The 16,950-nt window shown below is 40.2% G+C and overlaps 1 protein-coding gene across 1 annotated transcript; it reads left to right on the top strand.

Annotated features, from left to right (window-relative positions):
- Positions 1-4,938: 4,938 nt before the first annotated feature.
- Positions 4,939-16,695, top strand: MINAR1 (membrane integral NOTCH2 associated receptor 1). Its single transcript, XM_036736284.1, has 3 exons — positions 4,939-7,236; positions 10,817-11,071; positions 16,389-16,695. Exons 1-3 carry the CDS (start codon positions 4,939-4,941, stop codon positions 16,584-16,586), a joined length of 2,751 nt encoding a protein of 916 aa, XP_036592179.1. The 3' UTR covers positions 16,587-16,695.
- The last annotated feature ends 255 nt before the right edge of the window (positions 16,696-16,950 follow it).

The raw sequence follows: 16,950 nt of genomic DNA, 5'->3' as shown, positions 1-16,950 counted from the left end.
TGATAATTTCCTGAAAGATGATATCTAGGTTCTTTTTTTTTTATCATGGCTTTCAGGTAGTCCAATAATTTTTAAATGATCTCTCCTGGATCTATTTTCCAGGTCAGTGGTTTTTCCAATGAGATATTTCACATTGACTTCCACTTTTTTCATTCCTTTGGTTCTGTTTTATAATATCTTGATTTCTCATAAAGTCACTAGCTCCCACTTGCTCCAATCTAATTTTTAAGGTGTTTTTTTCTTCAGTAGTCTTTTGGACCTCCTTTTCTATTTGGCTAATTCTGCCTTTTAAGGCATTCTTCTCCTCATTAGCTTTTTGGAGCCCTTTTGCCATTTGAGTTCGTCTATTTTTAAGGTGTTATTTTCTTCAATGTTTTTTCAGTCACCTTTAGCAAGTCATTGACTTGTTTTTCATGGTTTTCTCGCATTACTCTCATTTCTCTTCCCAATTTTTCCTCTAGTTCTCTTACTTGCTTTTCCAATTCTTTTTTGAGCTCTTCCATGGCCTGAGACCAAATCATATTTTTCTTGGAGGCTTTTGTTGTAGGTTCTTTGCCTTTGTTGACTTGTTCTGGCTGAATGTTTTGGTCTTCTTTGTTACCAAAGAAAGATTCCAAAGTCTGAGTCTGAATCTGAGAGCATTTTCACTGCCTGTTCATGTTCCCAGCCAACTACTTGACCCTTGAGCATTTTGTTGGGGAATGACTGCTTGTAGAATAGAGAGTATTTTCTCCCAACATTGAGGGGCTACACCGCTGTTTTCAGAGCTACTTCTACACAGTGAATTCTGCCACACCAGCACTGCTTCTCCCCCAAGAACCGCCAACCAGGATTGTGGCCCAGATCCAGAGGGGGTAAAGTAGGCTTTGCATTCCTGCTCTAACCCGCTGCTTAACTCCTCCCACCAGGTGGGTCTGGGGCTGGAAGCAACTGCAGCTATAGCTCTGGAAGCAGCCTCAGAGCTGCACCACCTCCACTGCAGAAGCTGACCACAAACTCCTTTTACTCTTCCCAGAAGTTTTTACCACTAAACTGCTCTGTTGTCTTTGGCGTTTGTGGGTTGAGAAGTCTGGTAACTGCCACAGCTCAATGATTCAAGGCCCTACAACCTGTTCTACCTGGCTCCTGGTCTGGTTGGTCCTGGCATGGCCCATGCTGGGCTCTGCTCCACTCCACTAGCAGCTCTGTGCGATAGACTTTTTCCAGCGACCATCCCGGCTGTTCTGGGCTGGAGCCCTACTTCCCTCTGCTAATTCATGGGTTCTGCAGCTCTAGAATTTGTTCAGAGCCATTTTTATAGGTTTTTGGAGGGACCTGGGGGAGAGCTTAAGCAAGTCCCTGCTTTCCAGACACCATCTTCCATAACTTTGCCTTTTTGACTAGAATCAAACCCTACTGTGTAAGATGGGAGAACAAACTGCTTGCCCAGAAGTTTCTCTCAAGTTGCTGCCTCAAAAAACAAAACAAAAGCTTAGAATAAGAAGGAATTGTAGAAATAATCTAGTTTATCAAACCAACCAACTTATATTTAAATAAAGAAAAAGAAGAAATGTACAGAAGATGGAAGCAAGGCCTCATTATAGAAGCTGAATAAGAGATTGTGATAAAGCATTGAAAAGAGTGTCAACAATACTAAAGCTGGTAAGGAAGCTAAGGTCAACAAAGATAGTTTTAGTAGATATTGGGCAGAAAAGAAGGCAGGCATAGAACCTTGGCTGGGCACAGGGGTCGGGGTAGGACAATGATAACTTACAACAGAGAGAAAATATCGCTGCTCAACTCTTATTTCATGTTTTCTCTGCAAAGGAAACCAACTTTTAAACTAGAAACAACAAAACAAAACTGAGTGATAGATAGCTGATGTTAAACATAAGGAAGAATATTGTGAGAGAATACATATCAGTCCTTGATTAATCTAAGTTAACCGGCCCAGATAAACTACATGCTTGGGTCTTGAAAAAAACAAATGAAACAGTTGATGTGATTGCTGAGCTGTTGTCAGTGGTATTTGAAAGATCATGGAAAATAGGAAAGCTACAACAAGATTGGAAAAGGGTAAATGTCACAATTTTCAACAAAAGGAAGAAAATAGAATCTGCAAAATATAGGCCCGTGAACTTGACTTCAATTCCTGGAAAAATTCTAGAAAGATCATCATTAACTACTAAGAGCCAGCATTGTTTGATCATACTAACTTCATTTCCCATCCTTTTCTCTTTTTGACAGGACTACTTACATAGTAGATGAGAGGAATGCTGGGATAAAGTTTATCTAGATTTTAGCAAAGCTTTTGACAAAGTATCTCATACTTTCCTTGTGGAACAGGTGAAGAGATATGAATAGAAAACCAGGTGGATTCATAACTGATTATATGGCAGAACTCAGAAAATATTTATTAATGATCCAGTGGCCACATGGCAGGTTTCCAATAGAATAGTCCAATTATCTGTGCTTAGTCTTGTACTATTTAACATTTTTATTAATTATTTGGAAAAAGTCATAGATGAAATGCTCATCAAATTTGCAAATGACAGAAAGCTAATAAGGATAGCTAACACACTGGATGGTAATCATTATTCAAAAGACACTTGCTAGGCTAGAGCGTTGGGCTTAAATCTAAGAAAATGAAATTTAGTGGAGATAAAAGTAAAGTATTGCCCTAGGGTACAAAAAATTAACTCCAGAAATATAATATGGGTAAGGCATGCACATCTTGTTGTTGTTCAGTCTTTTTCAGTTGTGTCTGACTTTTCACGACTCCATTTGGGATTTTCTTGCCAAAGATACTGCTAGTAAGCATCTGGACTAGATCTGAAGTCAGGACTCTCTGAGTCCAGGGCCAATGTTTTATCCCCAGAGTCATCTGTGGTGTTCAGAAGTGGAAAAATATATTTTAGGTATGCTCTAAGGAGTGAACAGCAGAATGGACTATCCCTTGCCTGGATCATATATTTCTCTTGTTGTAGTCTAAAGTTGCTTTTGTGGGGCTTTTATTTTTGTTTCTTTGTTTTGTTTTTGGCAACACTATCACACAATTGTTTCATATTGACCTTGTATTAACTAACCCCCCAGCTTTATTCAACATGAACCCCAAGTCTATCTTTCAATTCAATTCTGCAAGTATTCTTTAAGCACCTACTATGTACATGGCCCTTCCTCATTTGCTGGGGATACACTGACAAAAATGAAATGGCCTTTGCCTTTGGAGTGCTTACATTATATTTGTGGTGGAGGGGTAGGAGAGGGCTTACCATAAACACACGGATGAGTAAATACCAAGTAATCCTGGAGCAAAAGGCTGTGGCAGGGAGAAGAGGAACCACTCAGAGGAATCAGAAAAGACTGCCTTGTGCAGATGATTCTTATTTGTATGCATTTTAATCCCTTATTTATTTCAACTCAAGTGGCAGTCTGTCTACCCCCATCAGGAACATTTCCTGGTAGGCTTTACATAAAACAGGATTTAGTTGATGCCAAATTAAATGGTCCTTGGAATACTGGAACTGCATGTTGAGATGTACCTGCCTGAATTCTAATTTCTCCCCTTTCTGAGATTTGCTCTCTTTGGTCAATCACCCCTCCTATCACCCACTCTTTTTCATATGGACCCCTATTATATCTATCAATTCAAATCAATTTTAACAAAATGTTATTAAGTACTTACCATGTGCAAGATAGTTGGATGCCAGTGATAAGAAGGAAAGAAAGAAACGGAAGGAAGGAAGGGAGGGAGGGAGGAAGAAACAAAGAAAGAAACAAAGAAAGAGAGAGAGGGGGGAGGGAGAGAGGGATGGAGAAAGGGAGGGAGGGAGGGAGGAAGGAAGGAAGGGAGGGAGGGAGGTAAGAAAGAAGGAAGGAAAGAAAGAGAGAGAGAGAGAAAGAGAAAGAAAGAAAGGAAGGAAGGAAGGAAGGAAGAAAGAAAGAAAGAAAGAAAGAAAGAAAGAAAGAAAGAAAGAAAGAAAGAAGGAAAGAAAAAGAAACATCCCCTGTTTTTCTCTATGACTCTATTTCTTATTCCATAAAATATAAACCAAACTACCTGCCCCTTTGTGTTCCTCAGGAATCTTATTGAAGTGAATGAGTTTATGTTTTATAAAAATTCTTTAGGAGAAGCTACTATACTCGATTCCATTCCAATCAATAAGGGTTTATTAATCACTGCTGTATCACATATAAGGCACTATACTATGCACTGGGGATACAAAGACAAAAATGAAACAGTCCCTGCCCTCAGGGAGCTTGCAATCTACGGGGGGGGGGGGAGGAAATATATTTACACAGAGAAGTAAATTCAAAATACATGGAAAGTAAACTGTAGGCACAAAGGTGGAGAGAACAGGTTGACAACTGCAGAGACTGAAATAAAATGTGGTAGAATGAAAATGAGTAGAATGAAATAGAATGAGCTGAGCCTGGGAAGGAGCTAGGCATTACAATATAAATGAAGAGAGTTCTTCCAAAAAGAAAAAGAGTCAGCATTTGAATATCAATGTTTATTTTAAAATATTCTGCTCCCTGCTGCACTGTGGTGGATATTCATTAACTAAGTCATCTTTAAAATCGATGGCCAGTCAAGCATGAAAAATGCCTGTTCTAAATGTGGTGTGACTAGTGAAAATCAAGTGTTGTCACATGATGTGATGTATCTATACTTTCTGATGACTACTGAGATGCTGAGCAGACGATGACAGTTATGTCTCATGAAATCTTGTCACTCTCATGATTTGACTTCTGTGATGTGCCCATCTCAGATGAGTTAGTGTAGTCAATTAAACCTATAGTTGCAGAATGCTAGATGTGCTTCATAAATGCTTACTGATGTCTCTATGGTTTATTTGTGACCATTTGATCTTTTTTTCCTCCTTTGGTGTTTGTTTGTCCCTGTAGAACTGACCTACAATTTTCAGTGTAGACAGTGAACCTTAATCAGTCCAAATCATGGAGACTAACCAGGAATCATCCCTCTTCTTGGTGAAGATTTTGGAGGAGCTAGACACCAAACAGAATACAGTTTCCTACCAGGATCTTTGCAAATCATTGTGTGCTCGATTTGATTTATCTCAGCTAGCCAAGTTGAGAAGTGTGCTGTTTTATACAGCTTGTCTTGATCCAAATTTCCCAGCAACTTTATTCAAAGACAAAATGAGATGCACTGTGAACAATCAGCAATCAAAGAAAATCATGGTGGCTGCAGATATAGTAACAATATTCAACCTGATCCAAATGAATGGGGGTGCAGCAAAGGAAAAATTGCCTGCAGCGAGACAGAAAGTTAGGAAGAATGAATCATTTGAGTCATGCAGGTCTGACACTGAGATATGCAATGTGATAGACTGTGTGCCTCCTAATTGTGAGCCAAGGGATAGGGAATTTAACCGGGGCTATTCAGCAAGACGGTCATCAAAGTGTAGGAAGATGGACTGCAAAGATTGCCAACAGTTTGTACCTGCCTCAGAGCCTAACTTTTTGTTGGGAGTTACTAAGGAGACAAAAAGCCGAGCAGCTTCACTTGACAGGCTGCAGGCCCTGGCATCCTACTCCATTGCAAATTCTCAACCATGTGAAATGCAGAGTACTTATTTTCCCATGAACATTGAGAATGAGTCTATATCAGATCAGGACTCCTTACCCATGAACCCTGGGATCAAAGAAACATTCATTTCCAATGAGGAGCCGTTTGTGGTCCAGTCCTGCGTGCAGAAGAGAAACATTTTTAAAGAAGATTTTCATAATCTGATCACAGTGTCACCGAGCTTAGTGCCCCCTGGCAAGAAAGCAGATGATGTGCTGGGAGAGCCGCAGACCAGAAAAGAAACTCATAAGCCAGTCTTCTTTAATCACAGCTTTGAAATGCCATACAATAGCCAATATTTAAATCCTGTTTACTCTCCTGTCCCTGACAAAAGACGGGCAAAGCATGAGAGCTTGGATGATCTCCAAGCTTCTACATATTTTGGACCCACTACAGTTCTAGGGGCCCAAGAAGGTAAGAGGTGGTCAGGGAAGCCAAGTAAGCAGACTGCTTGGCCAGCAAAGAGTTGGAGTTTAAACACTGAAGAGGTTCCTGACTTTGAAAGGTCTTTTTTCAATAGGAGCCAAACTGATGAGAAACCTCGATATCAGGGTTCAAGCAATCAACCTTCCAATTTTTCAGCCCCAGACAGGCACCAGACATACTTAAATCCAAAAGATCAACAAGCAATTATCCCCACAAGCTATGCAGTGAAACAAAATGTTCACAAGCCTAAAGAGATTCCCGCTCCCATTGACATCGAGAAACATGAGCCAATAAAAAAGTTTAAAGACAAAAGCATTAACTGTACCACGGTTCAGATGAACATTGACAAAACAAGCAGTGTGGGGACTCAAACTGACCAGCACATTCTGGAGCTCAAGAAATGTAAAGATCTGTGTACCTCCAGTCAAAGCAAGTATGGTGAAAGGCATTCAATGAAGCAGTCAGATGAAGACTCAGAAGTAGTTAGTGATGACATTAGTGACATTTTTCGGTTTCTGGATGACATGAGCATCTGTGGTTCCACTGGAGTGATACAGTCCTCTTGTTACAACAGCACAGGATCCTTATCTCAGCTGAATAAATCAGACTGTGATAGCTCACCTGAGCACAACCTCGCCAAAATTGCCAGTGGGAGCATTGGCAATAAGATAGACAAGGGGATCCGATCTGAAAAGGACAATCATGAAGATGAATTGAAAACAAGTGTTTGCAAACTAGTGCTTAGGATTGGTGAGATAGAAAGAAAACTGGAATCTCTGTCAGGGGTGCGAGAGGAAATCTCTCAAGTTTTAGGCAAATTAAACCGGTTGGATCAAAGGATACAGCAGCCTGAGAAAGTCAGTGTACAGATCGATCTAAATTCTTTAACAAGTGAGGTTCCATCTGATGACAGCACCTCTCCCCAAATATTCCATCCCCACAATGGCTCACATGGAAGCAAGTTGGAAAACAGTCCCGACTGGTGTTGTTCTGATGCTAGTGGAAGCAACAGTGAAAGCCTTCGAGTCAAGGCCTTAAAAAAGAGTCTGTTTACCAGAAGGTCCTCAAGGTCGCTGACTGAGGAGAATAGTGCTACTGAGTCCAAAATAGCAAGCATTTCCAATTCCCCCAGAGACTGGAGGGCGATCACTTACACCAATGAGGTTGGCCTCAATGAAGAAGAGATAAAAGACAGAGGAGCTGCAGAAAATAAAGACTGGCACAGAAAATCAAAAGAGGTAATTTCAATTTAAGCTCATGTAATCAATATCGTAGAAGAGCATGGACACAAGCTATAAAATATTCTCAGATTGTCTGAAAGTCCAGCCATTACATTACAGGGCACCCCCTCCCTTTCTGCCCACTGCATTTCCATCTAGATTTAGCCAATCTTCTATTTGCTGTAGAAAGCTCCTTATACAGCTTGACAGAATTGAGCTGTTCTTGACTAAGGGGCTCAGTCAGTCACAAGATATATATTCTAGGTTGTTGCAGGCAGAAGATAATTTAATCCAAATGTCACCCATGGCCTAGAACCCCAAATTCTGGGCTGATAAATATCAGGTCCAATATGGGGATATTTCCCATCCGAATCATAACTCTTTGGCTCATTTTGTCTGTGTCCAGAGTATCCCCTGGGAATCTCAGCTCCCTTTCTGGATGTCTCCCTGATAGACTCTGGCAAATCTCCCTGAACCCTTTTATATACCCAGTGCAAAGAGTTGGCTCTGATTCACAACAGTCTTAGCCAACTGAATCATCCCCATGCTGAGACATAATAACATGGTGGGGGTGAGGTGGAGAAGCAGGGTACACTGGAAAGACTACTAGCTCTGAAGTCAGAAAATCAGGGTTCAGATACTGCCTCTGAAGCAAAAGCCTTACTCAGCCTTATTTTCCCCATCTGTAAAATGAGGGGGGTTAACTAGATAGCCTCTGAGATCACTTCTACCTCTATGTCCATGATCCTTTGTTCTCTATGACCTACCTAAGCGGCATAATCGGAGTCCTTATGCATAATCAAAATCCCAAACAATGACTTAATCCCTTTAGCCTCATGAAGTTAGTCAGTCAAGAAATATTTAATAAGTGATTAAGTATGTCCAGAAAAACCCACATGTGGTTTTTGCTCTCAAGGAGCTTATATTCAAATCGTGAAGACCACATGCAAAAAATTATGCATGCCAAATACATACATCATTTGTTGGTAACCTCAAAAAGAGAACACTAGAATTGTGGGAGGGGGTTAAGGGAGATGGGAAAGCCTTCCTACACAAAGTGAGATTTTAGCAGAGGATTGAAGGGTGCCAGAAGATAGACGTAAGATATAACTATTGGGAATAGGCCAGGTCGTGGCAGATGACCACAGAACAGACAGTATATCAGAAGACACCAGAGCCACTAAAGTCATGTTTAAATCCTTTTGGCAAAAGCAAGATTGCCTTGAGGTGCCCCATTCTACCCTCACTCAACCCCAACCCCTCAAAAAAAGTTTAAATAAAGTGAAAACCTGTAGGTGTTGTGTGAACACTTTGGGAATGCAGTTGTCAGCGGATTATTGGGTTCCATATTGGCACTTTACGACAGGTTTTTAAATTGTTTTCTCTCTGAAAGCCTCCATACCTACCAAGGCTCAAATTCCTCTTCTTTCTCTCCTCTTTCTTGAGGGCAAAGATTTGTTCACTGAGCCACATTAATGTTTCAGTCAAGATTCATTCATGTAGAGTCCCTCACCAACAATGTTCTTTTTAGATATTGTATAGAGAACCCCTTTGGTTGAAGTTTCAAGTCTGATGTGCCTTTCTTCTAAAAGGCCAGACAGCAGCACCTTCACATGTAAGGAAGGGCAGTCATTGCTCACTGATAGGGAGGCAGCGATGAAGGGACTGAGAGAAGAAGGGAGGATACTTACTGAATCTAGGAACCATGGAATTTTAAAAGGAAGAACATGGAAGGCTGGGGATTTGTGAAATGGCCCCAAAGAGAGAAGGGGAATATCTGAATTAGGCAGTGTTGTAAGGGGAAAAAAGAACATAGAAAATATTCATGCTATCAGAGTGTAATATGATTCCAATGGAACTTTGAAAAATGTCAGTGGAGTAGATGAGTGTATATGAGTTCTTAAAAGTTTCAGGATTACAATAAAAATTTTTAAAAAAGGATTGAAGGAGCCTAGCACCATAGAAGGAGTGCTGGAGTTAGAATCAGAGGGCCTATGTTCAAATCTTGACCTTGCTGCTAACTAGGTGTGTGATCTTGGGTAGTCACCAACAAGCATTTATTGAGGGCCTACTATGTACCAATCATTGTGCTAGATTCTGGGGATACAAATATAAAAAGCTAGATAGTCCCTGCCTTTTAGGAGCTTATATTCTTCTTTTTTTGGTATTTGAATAGGTTTTATTGGACCCTTTTGTTTTTATATCATGTAGATTTCCCCTCCCCACCAGCCTCTCCTCCTCTTCCTCCCAAAGCCCCATCCCTTAACGTTGTGAAGCTTACAACAATGATTTTAAAAGACAGAGAAAAAATATTCAGCAAAACATTCAACACATTGAAAAATTCTAGCGGTTATATGTCTTGTATACCGTAGTCCTTGACCTCTGCAAAAGAGGAGAAGTTTAGATCAGACAGCGTGTTCCAGGAGAGGTAGCCAGAGACAGATGTTTTGGTCTGGAAAGTCACAGTGGGGTGATGAGTGGAGCCATAGAGTAATAACATGTGCTTGCCAAGAGTGGTAATATGGATTTGACTTCTTTTCCCAAATCAAGAGATGGAAAGTGGGCAGGGGGTGAAAATGGGAAGTGTCTAGCCACCTGGCTACAGATAGCGAACTCTTTAGCAATCAGGAATTCAGCAGCCCAGGGTGGGAGCTAGGATGCTTCTGAGGAGGAAGATGAGGAGGAAGAGGAAAAAGAGGGTGGAACCCAGCACCTCAGCAGGAAGATAGTCGATACACCATGGAATTTCTGGAAGCAAAGGACTCTGAGACTCAGAATCAACACAGGGCTCTTAAGTGGCAGAACCAAATGTTCTGATCCAAGGCCAGTGCTATTCTTTCCATGACAATAGCATAACCAAAATCCTCTCTCTCTCATCCTCACACTCTTTACTGTCTGTCTCTCTCCCCTCTCTTTCTCTTTTACCCTCCCCTCTCTCTTTCCCCTCTCTCTATGTGTATAGAGACAATATCGTTTATGTGTATAAATATACACATGTAAATCTATTTATATATGGAGAGAGAGGTATACCCATACCTATTTTTTAAAAATTTCCTGGAACCTTGCTATATTACAGTTTACTATAATGTGGAACTTGGTGTATGTAACATAAAAAGGAGGTAGAAATTGAAAACCGCAGAAAACTCTTGTTACAAAATGATCTCCCTTAGAAATGACACCATCCATAGGCATGAACCCCAAAGATGATATTACAGTAAGACCCCATTCTTTATAGATGATTACACACAACACTGAGCATTACAAATTTCTCCAAAGGGAAAACAACTATCAAGTAGGAGACACACAATAGGTTTCCAAGCTTTGCAGCTCAGTCTTTCTTATACCTTCAGTAATGTTTCCTTGGCAATTTTATAAAATAAATACATATAATCTTTTTTCCAGAGTACTGTTGTTGTTATTGTGGTGGTGGTGGTTTGCTGTTATTGTTTGACCTCTGGGGATGTGGGGGAGGGCATCCTGGTTAACAGAGCTTCAATTTTGAAAAGCAAAGCTACATCCCCTGAAAGCAATGCATCCAAGTCCTTTCAAATCATCTGGGTTTTTTTCCCCTTGGGAATTCTTTTGTATCACATTGCAGGCAGACAGACAATATGAAATTCCTCAGCCCCACCGAATAGCTAAGCAACCAAAAGATGGTTTCTTGGTGGAACAAGTCTTCAGTCCTCACCCCTACCCTGCATCGCTCAAGTCACACATGAAAAGCAACCCAATGTACACAGACATGAGGCTGACTGAAATGGCTGAAGTAAAGCGAGTCCAGCCCTCTTGGACCATAGAAGAATATGCAAGGAACTCTGGAGAAAAGGGGAAGCTGACGGCTCTGGATCTCCAGGTGAGTTTTGGCCTGCAGGAACCACCCCTTCCACACACCCGCAGATCCTTAGCCAGATTTTGTAGTTAAGAATACAGTCAGGGCTCCTGCAGTGAGTAATAAGTCATTACCTTTTTAGCCCACCCTAAGGACTTTGATATACCTTGACCAACACCCATGTGTTTCTAAACTTGCCCAAGTCATAGAAAGAAAGAGGGGAATATATATATATATATATACATATATATATATATGTACGTATATATACATATATATATGTATATATATATATGAAACTGAAGTGTATTCAACCATGAGAGTGATTGTTTGACATTTGCTTAGATAAAGATTTGTTTAACATTCCAACATAAGCCATGTCAAATACAGTGTCCATAATATTTGCTCTCAAACCTCAAGACAAACTGTTTAATGAAATACAAGCTGATTTCTCCTTCCATATGTAGAACGTGGGATAAACATATTTTTGGGACCCAACATATGGATTGTGTCTCCATATGGAACAGTTCCAAGGTAAGAGTCACCACCAGAACTCTATGTGTGCAGTCATAACTTAAGAGGCATGTTTTCCATGTACTTACAGGACCAGTTTTCATTTTGGTGGGCACTTTTCTTGGCACCTCCAGTTAGTTTCACTCACTCCCCAATTGTCTTCTCTAACACATCACTGCAGGAGCAAAGGCGCAGCTATGCCCTCAAAGTACGCGATAGGCCGTGGAGCCAACGGGGCTTCATCCACAGGGGAGTGAATGAATGTCCCTGTTTAGTTGCAGACACTGGAATGGAAGCAACCAAGGCTCGCACTGGGTTTTAGAGACCCAGCCTTTAAGGTTGGTTTCACAAGGCCCACATAAAATAAGGGGAATCTAAAATTAAAAGGTTTAAATGTGTTGTGAAGTAAAACTAAGAGGGTTTATCCATTCACTCAGTAAACATTTGTTAAGCATCTCCTTTGTGTAAGATGAAAAGCAACACAGTGTAGTGAAAGAATATTGGCCTTAGAGTAAAAAACCTGGATATAATTCCTGCCTACTGGCTATGTGATGGGGAAGTCAACTTTACTCCTCTGAGCGTCAGGCAACTCTCTAGGACTAGGAGTTACTGATAAGTTGTCAGTCTGCAGCAGTGAGGAGCATTTCCATACCAGGAGACCTCAGGATTCATGAAATTTCAGGTCCAGTGCCAAACAAACAAAATGTTGGGTGTTATTTTAGGTAATATGAAATGTACAAAAAGCAATAGGCCACATTTCCTGCCAATTGCAAGTTTATGGCTCCACTCAAGCTTCATGCATTTTTCCCATAATGTAGGGGGTAGTAATCCTAACTCTAAATATTAAATTATTTAAATAACTTTTTTAATATTAAATTCAGAAGTAGAGAAGTAAGGGCAGAGATCATGTCTCAATTATCTTTGATCTTCCCTCTCTTCTCTCCCCTCCCCACTCAGTGACTCATTCAGTGTTCTGTACACAGAAGGTGCTTAATAAATGTTTGTTGATTACCTGAGGTAGGTAATAAGGATCAGATGATATATTAAAATTGACCTTTCTATATTAAACCAGAAATATTTCAAAACCTCTTTTTATTGTGTAAATACCATGCAGCTTTGTATTTATTGTCACTTCTGTGTATATCATATCCCACATGTGTATGTTATGTCCCATCATCTTTCTAGTTAACCCTTCAGGTGAGCATACCAAGGTTTTGGACTAGGTAAGAATTGCATTCTTTCTTTGGAAGGTTTCTTTATTACTTTAGTATCCTGCGAGGCCTTTTGGCACAATGGTAGTCCAGTCACTGAACCTTACCTCTAAGTCAAGGAAGCTGGTTTCTGATCCTGGCTATGTCACTCACTAGAACTGAGACCTAGGACAAAGCATTTGGTGTCTGTGGGCATTGGTCTCCTTAGCTATAAAATGAAGGTGTGAACTTGATGACTCTCAAAATCCCTCCTAGTTCTAGAATCTTCTCTTCCTACACATAAGCATAAAGAAGCAGGGAGAAGAGTAAAACATTGAATGAGCATTAATAGTACATACATCTATGGCACAGAAGAGGATGAACCACCAGTAATATGGTTTACAAGATGCTTTCCATACACTATTTCATACGGTCTTCAAATCAGCACTGAAGTAAATAGAGCAAGGGTTTATTCCCATGTTATACGTGAGGAGACAGAGGAGACACTAAATATAGCTGTTCCCACTTCATTAGCATAAATAGTGTGCTGCGATGATGTTGGGTGGTGATACTGATGAAGCATGTGGGCCAGCCGGCAAAGTAAACAAAGATTTGTAGTTTTGTAACTGCATCAAAAGTTAGGATGAAAGCACACTACCATATTGTGCCTACCTCTTTATGTATGCCAAGGTGTAAACCCTGCTTTCATTCAGCATGTCTAGGTATCAGCTGAGTTATTCTTGCCTACATCACCTGAAAAACTTTCTATTAGATACATGCATTGTGTGCAGTTATATCCCATAGTTATTTGAGTCATATTTCTTCATGGATCTTACATCTCCTTGGTAGCATATGTAACTTTTGGTCTGGGTTTTCTAGGGTTTGTGCCTTAACCCTAAGAGGTGATTCCCTAGGGGGAATTTCAGTTGTATTAGATAGTGAATATCAGAGAGGTGTTTAGTCAGGTATCCCTCAAGACATAACTCACCAGAAGTACCTACATGGTGGATGGTGGAGGTCAGCCTATGTTATCTCTATAGCTGTCTCTCTATAGGGCTCTCTGTCTCTCTGTCTCCATGTCTCTGTCTCTCTTTCTCTCTCTCTCTCTCTCTCTCTCTCTCTCTCTCTCTCTCTCTCTCTCTCTCTTCCTCCCTTCTTCTCTCCCTCCCTCTCTCTCTCTGCTTTAAAATCAAGAAAGGAAAATCAAACAGTTAAATAATCAAATGCAGCCCTTCTTATATATCCTATGAGAATACGGTCAGGTGGCATTGAAATTTAACTCTGGTTAACCAATAATGAAATACCCCCATGATTAAAGATACAAGATCAAAGGATTTAAAATGGAAGGGACCTTAGGACTCATCCAGTCTAATCCCCAGCCCCTAGGGATGAGAAAATAGAAGCACAGAGCCCATAAGTAACATTCCCAGGGTTACCCAACTCTTAAATGCCTGATGTGGGATTCAAGCCCAATTTCTCAGTTCCTCTTACTCTAAATCCAACATGCTTTTTTTTCCTGTATCATGTTCTTTTCCAATACTAATGATGGCCATGGTGTCATTTATGATAAATCATTCCATTTTCATTTTCTCGCCATAATTTCCATGCCTCACCAAGCAAAAGCCCAGATTCCCTACATGTTTCAGCATGGGTGTTCATAGGTAAGGAATCATATGTCCATGTAAAACATAGGTGACGCATCCTTGCCAGCAGAAATACTACATACTATTGGCACTTCTACATCTGTTGGCCTCCTTGGAGGGTAGAAAAAAGCAAAGGCTCAGCAGCACGTTTCTGACACTACTTGGTTTTTCCCATCTTCCTTTTTTCAGGAACCTGATTCTAAGGATCTCAATGTTTAAGTCACCACCTGGCCAGTACTGACAGTAAATTTCAGTTAGCCAAGACTTCCATCAGAGAGCTTGTTAAGTCTAGGTATGGGACAGTGTTGATTTCTTCCTTCACCACAGCACCATTTCCAAATTTTCAGAGCAGTGTGGATCTGCTATCTTCTAGCCCATAAGATATATTGATGGGCCAGTTCCTTATAGCTTTGTGGTAATGAAGTTAGATATCAACCTGGCCTGTCTTGGCTGGAAAGATAGAGGGGGTGTAAGAGGACAACAGCAGCTCAATAGCTCTCAATACCTTTTGTGTAGTATATTAGCCAAGCTACTGGAAATTAGATACAGCAAGGGTGGGTAGGTGGGACATTGGGGGAGTAGGCAAAGCCATTTGGGCAAACTGTTTTTACAGATAATACAACACTGACTTCCAATGATTATCGAAAGATGGTCATTCAGAAGCATCCTATTACAGATTAATAGCATTTTTTTGCTCCTGCAGGAATGTGTGGGACTCTAATGTGCCTCTGTTCTTGAGCATAAAAAGAAAAACCATGGCCACGATGTTTTTTTTTTCTTTCAAATACAGGAACAAATCCCTACCTGCCCTAGGAAATGGAAATTTTAGCTTCTGGACTTCACTTGAACATCAATTAAAAATGCAAAAGAGAGCTGTTCCTATTTAGTTTGCATATATCATACAACTGTTACCATGAAATAAGGAAACTGCTCTGATGTGTGTCAGAGTCCTTCATGGTTCAAATTATCCATGTAAAGTGGAATACATGGGCAATAGCAAAAATGAGATGCCTCCTCAAGAGTGTTCATTCATCTCAACGAAGCTGAGATACCTGATGCTATTGATGCTTCCTATCGGGGGAAGATAAGAGGAATTTCTAATCATAACTGAGACCAGACTAGAAGGGGAAATTCCTAGATTAACCTGAGGGTGCAGGGTTTTCTAAACAATCACTCAAACAAATGGTATTGCCACGACTCTGTGGTTGCATTCAGGTCGGCCTATGTAGAAGTATAACGCAGTCAAGAGTTCTGGAGCGTGTATCACGAGACCCGGGTTCTCTAGTCCTGGCTCTGTCAGTAACTTACTGGAGAACTTTTACTCTAGGAGACTGCTCATTAGTAAATGAGAATTTGAGACTACATGATCTCTGAGGTCCCTTCCAGCTCTAAGATCCTAGGATTCGCTTGAATTGTTTAGTTATTTTTGTGGTTGTCGTTGTTCCAGCATTTTGCCAGGATGGGCCTTTGATTTTTCAAGAGAAATCTTTCCTAAATAGTTCAGAATGGCACCATTCTTGTGATGACTTTAATTGCATTTAATTACTGGCCTGTTGGTCTAAAGACTATTTTTCTGTTTCTACTCACAAAGGGCATAGTCAATGTATTATATTGGTGGGAATAGAAGGTATAGGTGGATTTCTGATCAAATATACATAGTAGGTTTGCATTTCATAACATTTCACTTGTTTGTGGAGATATAGCCAATACATTTTCATGTTTCAGAAAATTCATGGCATTTGTGGTGGAGGGAAGAGGGGTAAATATGCTTTGTGAGCTTGTAGTGAATGGATGGAACAGTTTACTTTCTAACTGGGTGGCTGAGGGAGGGAGAAATGTTAACTTGTTTAATGTTAGTAGCAGCTAGTTGCAAAATGAACATTAAAAGTACCAGTACTGCCTAATGTCAACATGTTTTGTTTTGTTTTGTTTTTTAAACAATTCCAAATATTCATGTTTTTTTGTTTGTTTGTTTTTTGTTCCTTTCACTTTTAGACTCAAGAATCTTTAAATCCAAATAATTTAGAATACTGGATGGAAGATATTTATACTCCAGGCTACGATTCATTATTAAAACGTAAAGAGGCCGAGTTCCGAAGAGCAAAGGTCTGCAAGATCGCTGCCTTGATTGCGGCAGCTGCTTGCACGGTCATCTTGGTCATTGTAGTACCCATTTGTACAATGAAGTCATGACTCCATAAAGAGGACCAAGCACACTGGACTGTCTACTGTATATAATTCCAGATATCTCCTCCTGTATTTTCACATCTTGTGGCAATATAATAACAATTTGTTGGAATAAATGTGATATGATGGTGGTTCTTCTGTAAACGATGAAGATAATTTTCAAGAAAGTCTGCTTTTAGAAAGAAATATACCTACACAAGTCAACTCAGTCAAAATTTTTATGCATTTTTAGAAGTGCAATATTTTTCCTACCAAAATAATGCAACATTTTAGCATTAAAACTGGTTGAATTCCAAGCAAAAAAAAAGGAAAAAAAAAAAGAAAGCATGCCTTTTCCTCGTGATGGTTTTTTTATGAGGGTGGGCAGTAG

The sequence above is a fragment of the Trichosurus vulpecula genome, chromosome 8 (genome assembly GCF_011100635.1).
Source record: "Trichosurus vulpecula isolate mTriVul1 chromosome 8, mTriVul1.pri, whole genome shotgun sequence".
NCBI classification, from domain to species: Eukaryota; Metazoa; Chordata; class Mammalia; order Diprotodontia; family Phalangeridae; genus Trichosurus; species Trichosurus vulpecula.
Note: the sequence above shows the minus strand (reverse complement) of the source record. Positions and strands in the feature narration are given on the sequence as shown.

Coding starts and splice junctions, on each gene's coding strand:
- MINAR1 (XM_036736284.1), top strand. CDS start 4,939: ATGGAGACTAACCAGGAATCATCCCTCTTCTTGGTGAAGATTTTGGAG. Junction 7,237..10,816: donor GGCACAGAAAATCAAAAGAG/GTAATTTCAATT, acceptor ATCACATTGCAG/GCAGACAGACAATATGAAAT. Junction 11,072..16,388: donor TGACGGCTCTGGATCTCCAG/GTGAGTTTTGGC, acceptor TTTCACTTTTAG/ACTCAAGAATCTTTAAATCC.